This window comes from Dromiciops gliroides, chromosome 2, assembly GCF_019393635.1.
Source record: "Dromiciops gliroides isolate mDroGli1 chromosome 2, mDroGli1.pri, whole genome shotgun sequence".
Taxonomy (NCBI): Eukaryota; Metazoa; Chordata; class Mammalia; order Microbiotheria; family Microbiotheriidae; genus Dromiciops; species Dromiciops gliroides.
The window spans coordinates 392,757,406-392,770,286 of record NC_057862.1 but is presented as its reverse complement, the minus strand read 5'-3'; the positions used below and the strand labels follow the sequence as shown (position 1 = coordinate 392,770,286).

The following is a 12,881-nucleotide window of genomic DNA, read 5'->3' as shown; positions in this document are numbered from 1 at the left end:
TGGCTAGATAATAGTTTTCCTGAGAGAGATTGGGGAGCAGGGCACAGCAAGGGGTTTTGTTTTTTGTTTTTTTTTAGTGAGGCAATGGGGGTTAAGTGACTTGCTCAGGGTCACACAGCTAGTAAGTGTTAAGTGTCTGAGGTCGGATTTGAACTCAGGTCCCCCTGACTCCAGGGCCGGTGCTCTATCCACTGTGCCACCTAGCTGCCCCAAGGGCTATTGTTAATGAGCTATAGTCTGAATAGTAGGATAGGGCATCCAAGAAAACACAACTTTAAGCCCATATAAGGTAATGATGTCCTGGACTAGGTAGTCCTGCTGATTTGAAATACTATGGTTGGGGCAGCTAGGTGGCGCAGTGGATAGAGCACCGGCCCTGGAGTCAGGAGGACCTGAGTTCAAATCTGGCCTCAAGACACTTAACACTTACTAGCTGTGTGACCCTGGGCAAGTCACTTAACCCCAATCTCCCCCCCCCCCCAAAAAAAGACTATGATCAATTTTGGATGCTACCTTTTTAGGAAGGACATTAGAAAGCATCCAAAATAAATGAAGGGCATTAAATTCCTGCCATCCAAGCATCACTTTAAGGAGCATGGGCTGTTTATCCTAAAGAAGAGGAAACTTAGAGAATGCTGTCCAGGTATTTTGAGGAGGGATATCATGTGGAAAAGGGATTATATTTGTTCTGTTAGACCCATAGGACAGGATTTGTAATGGACAGTTGTAGGGAAGCAAATTCAGGCTTTATGTCAAGAAAAACTGAATAATTAGCTCTGTCCCCAAATCCCCAAAATAGATTAACTCAGGAGGGAGAGTTGTGGCTTTCTTTTTTTGGCAGGGAAATGAAGGTTAAGTGACTTGCCCAAGGTCACACAGCTAGTAAGTGTCAAGTGTCTGAACCAAATTTGAACTCAGGTCCTCCTGAATCCAGGGCTGGTGCTTTATCACCTAGCTTTTTATGGCTTTCTTACTGGAGAGCTTATCTTAAAAGCCAGGTGGTCTGTTGGCTCTAGTATACTGGTATAGGAGGGATTCTTGTTTCAGGTAGGTTGGACCTAGATGGCCCCTGAGGGGCCTTCTAATTCTGAAATTCTGTGATCATGCAGTTAATTATTCCTGCTGTTTCTCACTAGGCTATTAAGATCAAATGAGGGGCAGGGGGCAGCTAGGTGGCGCAGTGGATGGAGCACCGGCCCTGGAGTCAGGAGTACCTGAGTTCAAATCCGGCCTCAGACACTTAACACTTACCAGCAGTGTGACCCTGGGCAAGTCACTTAACCCCAATTGCCTCACTAAAAAAAAAAAAAAAATCAAATATGGGGCAGCTAGGTGGCACAGTGGATAAAGCACTGGCCTTGAATTCAGGAGGACCTGAATTCAAATCCAGCCTCAGACACTTGACACTTAACTAGCTGTGTGACCCTGGGTAAGTCACTTAACCCCCATTGCCCTTTAAAAAAAAAAAAGATCAAATGAGATAACTAGAGGCAAAAAGTTTTTTAAAATTCCCAATATGTGGTTTTACTCCATATAGTGACTTTTTTTTACTAGTTCTTTATACAAATGAATAGGTCTGCAAACCTCTGGGAATTTGCTCCCTGGAGGCCTGTGGAGGGAAGAGAGGGGCAGGGTTGATAGGCTGGGCTGGGCCAGGCCAGCCCCTGGAGGGGTCTGGCCAGAATAAAGAGGAAGAAGGCTGGTAGGTAGATGAAAGCAGAAAGGTCTCACTGGGCCAAGGTCTTAAGCCAACCCCCTGATCAAAGGTGACAGCCCCTCTACTTTTACAAGGAGGGTTTTTGGTTTTGTTTTTTTTGATGAGGGAAGAGAGAGCACAATACTGTTAACGTAGGTGTTTTTGGAATTTGGATTTCTTTCACAGTTCATTAAAATCAAATTTGTATATCGTGAATTTACATAAACAAGAACTGTCTATATAGTGCTTTAAAGTTTGTAAAGCACTTTATAAACTCATTTCATTCTCACAACCATCCTAAGAGGTAGGTGCTATTATCCCCGTTTTACAGGTGAGGAAACTGAGGCAGATAAAAAATTAAGGGATTAGTTCAAGATCACAAATCTAGTATGTATCTAAGCTGGGGTTTGAACTTGGGTCTTCCTGACACCAGGTCCAGTACTTCACTGCACCATCCACAAGTTTTACATTTAAGGGCTAGTAGTTATAATACTTCCTCTCTCCATTAGTGCCCCTTCTCATTTGCATAGCATAAAAGTAAGGGGGCTTGCTTTGTAGTTTGAAGACTAAGGAGTCTCCAGTGTGCTGGGCATACTCTTGGACAGTGGAAATAGTATGTCATTTTAAAAGTGATAGTATTTCAGGGCAGCTAGGTGGCGCAGTGGTTAAAGCACCAGCCCTGGATTCAGGAGTACCTGGGTTCAAGTCCGGCCTCAGACACTTGACACTTACTAGCTGTGTGACCCTAAGCAAGTCACTTAACCCCCATTGCCTACAAAAAAAACAAAAAACAAAAAAATAAAAGTGATAGTATTTCTTCCCTAATGTCTATGTAGAGAAATATTCCCTTACTTTTGGAAATGTTTTTTTAATTGTGAGGGGCCAGTTTTGGTTTTTTTAGCCTGTTCTGTTGCGAATCAAGCCTCAGCCACCATGCTCAGCTTTGGTTTGGCCTTCCTTAATCTCTCTGTCATGTGATTACAGACGTGTGAATCAGGCATGTGTAAAAAATATTGATTCCCAGTTAAGCCCATGCATGAGACCTGCTGTAAAAAGTGCATCAGTTTTGCTGAGTTTTGTGTAGCAACATTACAAACCACTGTGATAGTGTTTTGTTTTTGTTTAAAGTCCGATATTAACAGAAAATCCCAGAAGGATTGAAACTGGAAGCCTTTCTACATGATGTTATCAAAATCATATCCCAGTTTGTGTTTCAAGGAGTAGGCAGAAAGTCCCTGAAGGGACTGCCTAAAGTCTCAGGCTCCTCACCTTTGGTACTCAATAACTCAAACATTTCAAATTGCCTCTATATCTGTCCTCTCCTTGTCATCATTGTTGAGTTGGGTCTAACTCTTCGTGACTCCATTTGGCATTTTCTCAGCAAAGATACTGGAGTGGTTTGCCATTTCCTTTTCCAGCTCATTTTTTTGTAGATGAGGAAACAGGTAAACAGGGGTTAGTGACTTGCCCAGGATCACAGCTAGTGTCTGAGGCCAGATTTGAACTCAAGAAGATGGGTCTCCTTGATTCTAGGCCTGGCACCCCATCTACTGTGCCACCTAGCTGCTCATCATTAGATCCTTCCAGTAACTACATTGGATAGGAAGTGTTATTTTATGCAATAAACATCAAATGTTGAGGCTAAAAAACTGGGCTAAGGTCACAGAGAGTGGCAGAACTAGAACTGGACATGGTCTTCTGACTTGTAGTTTCATTGATGTGTCCACCTTAGTGTTTTATGGTTGCTCTGTGGAGATTGGGAAAGGTTGGACCTCTTAAATCACCACCTGTCAATTTTTAGTAAATAGATATTCCCTCCAAAAAAGCCATCCCAGAGAGATTTTGGAGCACAGGGCTTCTAGGTCAACATGGGAGGCTAACAGATACAGCTACAAAGACTTCTACTAGGATTGAGTGAGGCCATATCACAAAAGGAGTCAAGGACTGAGGTAACATGAAGAAGGGATACCATGTCCTGGGCATCTCACCCATACCTATGAGAAGAAGGCTCCTAGAAGCCCTGCTAGAATTCTGAGGCTCTAGGGCCCCGGTTTTCCAAATTCTGTATCTCAGCTTCTTGGGGCATTGCATCAAGTGTGCCCAAGAGGGCGCCACAGGACTTCAAAATTTTCTAACCTAACTTAATGAACAGAACTGTTAGATATCTCATTTGGCCCAGTGGTGCTGTGAAAAAATTACTGAGACACGCTTCACACCATAAAACAAAGAAGTTTGGGAACTTCTGCTTTAGAAGGCTAATCCTATAAGGCTGCTGGCTTCCAGGAAGGTGATAGATTGGCCAACTGGCATTGCCCTGAGGCTTCCTTCTCATCAAGTGTGCTCTTGTTGTAGATGATTTGCCCTGGCTTTTCCCAGGGCTACTTTTTCTCTTGATTTTGCCACCAAGTATGGGGAGGAAAGCTCTCCATTCTATTCCCAGCACCAAAACTTAGTTCAGGCCCTCCATATTTGGATCATTGAAACAGTCGCCTTAAAAAGACTCCCTGTCTTTTCTGTCTTCCCCTTTCAGTACTATAGCAGACACTTTAATCCAGGTCCTACCTCATCAGAAACTTTTTGGTTTTTGTTTTGTTGTTTTGTTTTGGTTTTGGTGAGACAATTGGGGTTAAATGACTTGTCCAAGGTCACACAGCTAGTAAGTGTCAAGTGTCTGAGGCTGGATTTGAACTCAGGTCCTCCTGAATCCAGGGCTGGTGCTCTATCCACTGCCCCCTCATCAGAAACTTTTAATCTGGCTTTCTATTCCCTAAAGGATAAAGTCCTAGCTCCTGCCTGCCATTCAAAGCCCTTGACTGATTGGCCTCTGCCTACCTCGTTGGGCTGATTTCCCATTCCTTCCCCGCTCCGTCCCCCACTATCCATTGGTCAACTCAATTCAATTTTCAATTCAACAAACGTCCAAATTGGCACAGTGGTTCCCTAATCACAATTTGTACTTTTTTGGGGCAACATTTATTTTATTTTTTCCAGTTACATGTAAGGGTAGTTTTCAGCATTCATTTTCATAAAATTTAGAGTTCCAAATTCTCCCTCCCTCCCTTTCCTCCCCCCTCCACAAGACAGCAGCCAGGTTATATATGTACAATCCACAAGTGTTCTTTTTATCAGTTCTTTCTATGGGGGTGGATAGTATGCTTCATCATCAGTCCCTTGGGATTGTCTTGGATCATTGAATTGCTGAGAGTAAAGTCATTCACAATTGCTCATTGAACAATACTCCTGCACATTGTCCTCCCAGCTCTGCTCACTTCACTATACAGCAGTTCATGAGTCTTTCCAGGTTTTTCGGGGATCATCCTGTTTGTCATTTCCTATAGCCCTTTCCCCTCCTATTTTCCTGAAGGGTTAGAGAGATTACTCCACCCAATTGAGTGTGTACATTATTCCCTCCTTGAGCCAATTGTAATCAGATTGAGGTCTTTGAGCCAATTCTGATGAGTGTTAGGCTCATTTACTGCCCAGATTAAATAGATTACTCCACCTAGTTGGGTGTATTTGTTAGTCCCTCCTAGAGGCAGCTCTGATGAGTTTAAGGTCTTTAAGCCTTTTTTGATGAGTGTAAAATTCATTTACTGCCCTGCTCTTCCCCCATCTCTTCCCCCACTCCATAAGCCTTTTCCTATTTCTTTCATGTAGGATTTTACCTCTGCCCTTCCCCACCACCCCTAGTGCATTCCCCTCACCCCTCAATTTAACCCTAAAGATGTTATCATGGGGCAGCTAGGTGATGCAGTGGACAAAGCATCCACCCTGGATCCAGGGGGATCTCAGCCAAAACCCAACCTCAGACACGAGACAGTCACCCACTGTACGACTCCAGGTATGTCCCCCAACTCCAATTTTTTATAGTTCTCTAGGGTCTTGTATTTGAAAGTCACATTTGCCATTAAGTTCAGATCTTTTCATCATCAATACCTGAAAGTCCTCTTTTTCATTGAAGTCCCATTTTTTCCTCTGAAAGATTATGATCAGTTTTGCTAGATACATGATTCTTGGTTGTAATTCCAATTCCTTTGCCCTCTGGAATGTCATATTCCATGCTCTCTGGTCCTTTAATGTAGAAGCTGCTAGATCCTGTGCTATCCTGACTGGGGCTCCACGGTATTTGAATTCTTTCTTTTTGGCAGCTTGCAATATTTTCTCCTTGACCTGAGAACTCTGGAATTTGGTTTATAATATTCCTAGGAGTTTTCCTTTTGGGATCTCTTTCTGGGGGTGATCGGTAGATTTTTTTTCATTTGCTATTTTACCTTCTGCTTCTAGAATATCAGGGCAATTTTCCCTGACAATTTCTTGGAAGATGATGTCTAAGCTCTTTCCTTGATCATGGTTTTCAGGTAGACCAATAATTTTCAAATTATCTCTCCTGGACCAGGTCAGCAGTTTTTCCCAGAAGATATTTCACATTGCCCTCTATTTTTTTATTCATTTGGATTTGCTTTATTGTGTCTTGGTTTTTCATAAAGTCACTAGCTTCCATTTGTTCAATCCTAATTCTTAGGCAATTATTTCCATCAGAAAGCTTTTGTACCTCCTTTTCCATTTGGCCAATTTGACTTTCCAAGCTCTTGGCTTTTTTTCTCATGTCTTTCCTGCATCACTCTCATTTCTCTTTCCATTTTTAACTCTACCTCTCTATCTTCAAAGTCCTTTTTGAGCACCTCTACGGCCTGAGACCAATTCATATTTTTCTTGGAAGCTTTAGATATAGGGGCCCTGAGGTTGACATCTTCCTCTGAGGGTGCCCCTTGGTCTTCCTTGTTACTGAAGAAACTTTCTATGGTCCTCACCTTTCTCTGTCTGCTCATCTTTCCTTTCTTTTACTTGACTTTTAGCTCCTTAAAGTGGGGCACTGTTTCCAGGCTGCAGTATCCCAAGCTTCAGAAGTCCCAGGTGGTATAATTTAAGGAGGATCAGGTTCTTCACTCTCCTGGCCAGTAGATGACCCCAGACCAACTCGCTAATCAACCAGCTTTGTGTGTTGTGGTTGTCAGCTCTGACAAGCCCGTGCCCCTCCCCCACCTGGGCCACTGCTACTCAAGCCTACCTCCTGGTTCTCAGCAGGGGTGAAAAATCCAAGTTCTGCCTCAGCACCAGCATAGACCCCTGTAGTCTCCCCCCTGCCCAGGGCTCAGCCCTCTCACCAGACTGTGATCTTAGTTCCAGACAACACTGGTGCTTCAAGCTGATTCAGAGGCTCTGGGGGTCTCCTTCTCTGGTGAGGCCTTCCTGGGACTGGATCTATGTCAGGGTGACTGTGGGGTTGGGCTCTACTCCTGTCTCAGCACAGCAGCTCCCTCCTTCTGACCTTCCAAGCCATTCTTGGTTAGAAGATGATTTCAACACATTCTTCTGTGGGTTTTGCTGTGCCAGGCATTGTCCTATGGCATTATTTCGATCACAATTTGCACATTCTTATCTTTGCTCTTTCCCTCCTGTGATATTTCCTCTCCCCTCTTCTCCAGCAATCCAAATCCCATCCATCTTCTTTAAGGCCGAGCTGTTCAAACCCCAACTCTTTTCACTGCTAGCTCCATCAAAAATGGTCTGTTTTATAGCACTTAAAGTCAACCCTCTTCATCTGACCCTTAAAACACAATAGGAGGCTATTTCTTACCCAACCTGTGGGTCCTATGTCCCCAACTGGATTGTAAAGTCCCTGAGGGAAAGGACCATGCCTTATGTTCCTTGGGCATATAATAAGTGTTTGGTACTGATTGATAGGCAAATGTGTTTTCCTGGAAGAAGAGATGTCTGTATCAGCTAGGCAGGTCTCATGCAAGTTGAAAAGACAAAAGTACCAACAATTTAACTCTCTCAATACTTTAGACCAGGAGTAGCTACCTCAAATAGAAAGGGCACCACTGTATCTGTACATAGGGATCTTGGTGGGCCTCATCTTGACTTAGTTTTAAAATGTAATATTATCTTGTTTTATTGTATTTTGTTAAATATTTTCACCTTCCATTTTAATCTGCTTTAGGCTTCCCTAGCTGGCCAGTGTTTGACCTCTCTGCTCTAGGCAGGTCTCTGAGATGATAGGCCACAGAGAAGATGCTCACTCAGTGTGCCTGGTAGAGGGCATTTCCTCACCTGAGGGTTCCCTATCCTAATGAAACCACAAAATCTAGTTCCTGTCTCTAAAACACAGATAGTGACAGTCTGATACCTAATCTCTGATGAGAATTGAAACCAGGGGTTCCTAATTTGCTTTGTGACACGGTCCCCTTTGACAAGCTGGTGAAACTTACAGACCCTTTCTCAAAAATGTTTAAATGCATAAAATAATACATACCAGAAATTGTCACATTGACATAGTTACCAAAAAAAAAAAAAGATTTTGGATCCCAGGTTAAGAACTACCTGGTTCTTAACCCTAGGAGCTAAGCTAGGTTAGGAATAAAGAAAACTTCCCAGCCACACTTGAGTCATGAGACTTTGTGACAGGTTATCAAGGATGGGAATCTTTTCCCCTTGATGATAATGATGATGATGATGATAATAATAATAACAACAACAATAACAATAATACATTTGTTTTTAGTTTTTTGTGGGGTAATGAGGATTAAGTGACTTGCCCAGGGTCACACAGCTAGTGTCAAGTGTCTGAGGCCAGATTCGAACTCAGGTCCTTCTGAATCCAGGACCGGTGCTTCATCAACTGTGCCACCTAGCTGCCCCAATAATCAACATTTGTATAGTGCTTACTATGTGCCGTACACTTTGCTAAGCATGCTATAATTATTTCATTTCATCCTCACAACCACCCTGGGAAGTAGGTGCTGTTTTGATCCCCATTTTACAAATGAGGAAACTGAGGTGAACAAATTTTTTAGTGATTTGTCCAGAGTCACACAGCTTGTATGTGTCTCAAGCTAGATTTGAACACGGGTCTTCCTGACTTCAGGTCCTGCAGCACCAACTAGCCTCAAAAAGAAAAAAAAGGTTATTTGGGGAGCAATTTAGATGTGGTCTCTTAAAGTTACTTTTAAGCTGTGAGATTGTTAATGTATCTCTCACGTTAAGATTATCTAAGAGTGAAAACTGAGTTTAAACAAAGCAGTTTATTGAATGCTTTTTCTGACCTTGTACAAATCACCTTTGTGACCAGAAATTACTTTGGGAACTGATCCAGTGGGGCCCTCTGTAGCTAATAGTGCCCAACCCCCATGCTTTGGACTCTTGCCCCATTTCTTCACCCTCAGTAGATATTCACCTTCAGTCCCTTTCCGGTTTGTCCTTTAACCCCTGGTGACTCCAGAAACCAATAATGAGGCAACGGGGAGTGAGCCCTAAGACTCCAGCCTCTGAAGGAAGGAGAAGGATGAAAAAAGAAACACAACAGGTAAGACCGAACTGGATTGTGATAAGTTTATGTCTGGGCCATTCGAGGTGGGGAGGAAGCAGGTGTTTGAAAAGTTGTTGCTGTTGAATGGGTGATAACAGATGCTTCAACTGTCAGGCAACGTCTGAAATGTCTCTCGTAGCCTGGAGTTGGAGCCTTCCCTAGTCTAACCTCCAGCCTGGAAAAATCCCCATTCCACTTGAAGATTCCCTTGGCTTTAGTAACTTTGGGTGTATAACTTCGGGAAGGGGGTCAGCCAGTCTAGAGGAGGAGTCAGTTTTGATCAAGGAGCTGGTGGGAGGAGTGGACTTCCCTGTGGTTCCGTTTGGTGCACAGCCAGATGGGGATTCGGAAGCCACACCATGAGAGAGCTCTGGAGGCTTTGGCCAACTTCTAGCCTATGCCTTAGAGGATACAACTTATGGTTTAACGTTTCCATGATTTGTCGGAGCATATCAACCCATCTTAGTTGGGATGAAAATGCTTCCTTTGAGGTATGTAAAGTGAGCCCCAAACATTTTGATGTGAGCCAGCGGGACCCAGCTTTCTAGATCATAGAGTCTTTAGAGGACCGTCTGAGAGCAGCAGCACTCTCTGGTGTTGGGGGTGGGGGTGGGGTATTCTAGTTCCTTTCTTTCAAAGTCCCACATCTGGACTTGATGGTGTCTCCTTAGCACTCCCATCTTTGGTGCCCGAGGTCACAGCCAGTTCTTGTAAGTGGATAGGTAGTGAAGGGAGGGCTTCAATGACAAAATGGCTTTCAGCGGCCCTTCTCTTACAGTGGCTTGGTCTTGAGCAGTTCAGTCAGTAATGCTGATGATCCTACCTATGGAGTGAAAAGGACTTTGGTTTCCCAGCCAGCCAAAATATAGACAGTGAAAGAGAGTTGTAGATGACCTAAAACTGAAAATAATTTAAAAAGTACATTTGACCTTAGAAGGCATCCTAAGGCAAGAGCGTACAGCTCCACCAACCCCTGTGTCCAAGTCCCGCCTTGCTCCTCCAGCCCTATAAACTGTGGTTACTAAAGATAATCCACATGTGAATAATAGAGAAGTGACCACAACTTGGACCTTGACAGGAGAAATAAGATTCCTCTCCCCAAATCTTTGGATGCTGAAAAATCAAATGGTCAGACTTGCCACTGTTCAAGTTGGCCCCCCAAATCTTGTGAATCTACCCCATATGTGGTTACTGCTTATGTCTGATGTCTTCAGGGTCATTTCAGCAGGCTGCCATCTGTATTTCAGCCAGATGGGGAGGTGATGTCTCTGGCAGCCTCTGTGGGCCTCCATTTTATTATGTAGAAAGGAGGTTGAACCAGATGATTTCTCAAGCCCCTTTCTAGCACCAAAGAGTTTATAGACTTCCATGAAAATAAAACTTGGAGCAGGGAAGGAATTTGCTCAAACAGAGAAGGAAAACAACTAGAACCAAACTATCCTGACTTTTAGTCCAGGGCGCATTGTACATCAGTGCAGAGCTTTTGGATGTCGATTGAGCATGAAAACTGGCTTTTGGGGTTTTTTCCAGACTTATGATTTTATCTGGATAGGGCATTCCTCATGAACCCTAACCCTAACTCTAACCCTCCTTGCCAATGCAGAGCCACATATTCTCTGCAATGTAAGGTCTTAGAGAGGGTTGTTATTTACTTGCCTAAGGACAAAAAAATTGTACGTACAAGCTACATACAGTGAAACGGCAGGTAATCTTAAAAGGAAAATAACAGCAGTGGTGGAACTAGAAAAGCCCTCCTCCAGAAGGCAGAATTGGACTTGAGTCACAAAGGAAGCTAGGGGAAAGGAGGCCATTCTAGGCATGGGGAACAACCGGTAAAGAGAAGGTTCAGGGTCAGGAGATGGGGTGTGTTGAAGGAAAGAGATTCTGCTACTGGAGAGTGAGAAGGGAATGCATTCCAGGGATGCAGGACAGACAAGTAAAGTGTGGAAAGAGGAGATTGGGCTTGTGTGTGAATACAGAAGAGGCTAGATTGTAGAGCACGAGAGAGGGGTATAACGTCCATCAAGGGTGGAAAGATAGGTTGGGGCAAAGTTATGAAGGGCTTTCAAAACTAAACAGAGGAATTTATATTTGTAATAGGCACCAACTGAAGTTTATTGAATTGGGGCAGGGAGTTGACATGGTTAGACTTGCCCTAAGGAGAACACTTTGGCAATGGAATAGAGGGATCGGAATAATTCTCCCTTATGAGATCATAAATTTCCTGAGGCCAGGGATTGTCTTTTGCCTCTTTTTGTATCCCTCATGGTAGTTTGGCCTTGGGTTCTCTCAAGAGGACCATGACTTTGGGGAGGTGATGTCATGATTTGCAGTGACTTGGATTTAAGTGAGGCAGTACAAAGTCACCAGCCTCACCAGCCTCACTCTCTCCTCCAGAGCCATCTGGGTCCAGTGGCTAGATATAGATCAGGAGGACTGGAGTCGTCCCTGGATGAAGTAGAAAGAGACCTAGGCTTTTGAAGGAAAAGGCTTTCACTGGTCTTAGTTTGCCTGAGGCAATGCCCATTCAGTGATTAAGGCTAGGTAAGAAACAAAGCAAAGAAAAGCTAGCCAAAAACAAAACAAAATAAAACAAAACAAAACAAACAAACAAACCACCCAACAAATAAATAAATAAGTGCCGGGGAAAGAAAGTGGGGAGAACCTGAGGGTTTCTGGCCAAAATAGAAACAATTGCTGTTTGCACCCACTCTGAGTCATCCAGAGGCCAAACAATTGCCAAATGAGGCTGGGGCTGGGACCTATTCTTGGTCAATGAGAGACAGTTATTTGGGTTTTCTTAGAAGAAATCTAGCAAGTAAACCCCAGGACTTCTTGTGAGGTTTCAGTAAATAAACATATTCCTTTGGAAAGAGCACCTAGCACTTAGCACAATGCTTGACATAGTAAGCACTTAATAAATGTTGATTAATTGGAGTAGGGAGAGATATGAGTCGGAGAGAACAACCAGAAAGTTAGCAGAGACTAGCCCTGCCAATTCAGAAGAATTCTTCAGTTTTCAGAAATAAGTTTAAGTAGTGAGTCCTCTTAGTCCCCCACTTTCAGATGCCATTAACTTTTGCTTTTTTTTTTTCCTATTCATTTTATTAAATGGGACAGAAACTCTTTCTTAGTGTGCTAACTTTTTAGGGTGGGAGAGGTTAAAAAATGTAAAATCAAAACAGGAGTCAGTGGCAGAAAGATAAGTAATCCTCCCTAAAGTGATCATAGAAACTGACAATGGGCTTAGAATAAATCAGAAGTTTCTCCTGTGAGAAGCAAAACCAAAGATGACCAGATAACAGGACAGACATATAGAGGAATCAAGGGACTATGAAAGTGTAGACTAACCAAATAGATATCAGGACAGACACACCTAAAAAGTAAGGGGGGATAAAATTCTATAGCAGGAAAATCAGTTACACAGCTACTACCTGACCTAAGCTAAAAGACAGAGGTCAGGACCATCATTCTCCCCGGAAAAATCCTCCTGACTTGCAGGAATATGACAAGTATCCAAACTTTCCACTTTCAGGTGGACACCACATCTATCCTCTATAAAAGCTTTTGCTTTCCCTCTGTTCTGGAAGGAAGTGTTTCTAATTCACCTCCTCCCTAGGGGTGAAGTCTTTAACTTACCCCTTGGTCAGTTTCTCTAGAGCCAAATAAAAGACCACTTTAATTCTAGGTAATTGTTTTTTTTTTTTTTTTTTGCAGGGCAATGAGGGTTAAGTGACTTCCCCAGGGTCACACAGCTAGTAAGTGTCAAGTGTCTGAGGCTGGCTTTGAACTCAGATTCTCCTGAATCCAGGGCTA

The 12,881-nt window shown here is 43.3% G+C and overlaps 1 protein-coding gene across 2 annotated transcripts in view; it reads left to right on the top strand.

Moving 5' to 3' along the window:
- The first annotated feature begins 8,973 nt into the window (after positions 1-8,973).
- Positions 8,974-12,881, top strand: part of FPGS (folylpolyglutamate synthase) — a 27,198-nt gene continuing 23,290 nt past the window's right edge. The window contains exon 1 of one of the 2 annotated variants that reach the window (XM_043981183.1): positions 8,974-9,062. In XM_043981183.1, coding sequence (XP_043837118.1) covers positions 8,988-9,062 — 75 coding nt within the window. In that variant the 5' untranslated portion in view covers positions 8,974-8,987. Of the gene's footprint in view, positions 9,063-9,412; positions 9,557-12,881 lie in introns of those variants that run through there. The other variant, XM_043981182.1, reaches the window with a different exon arrangement.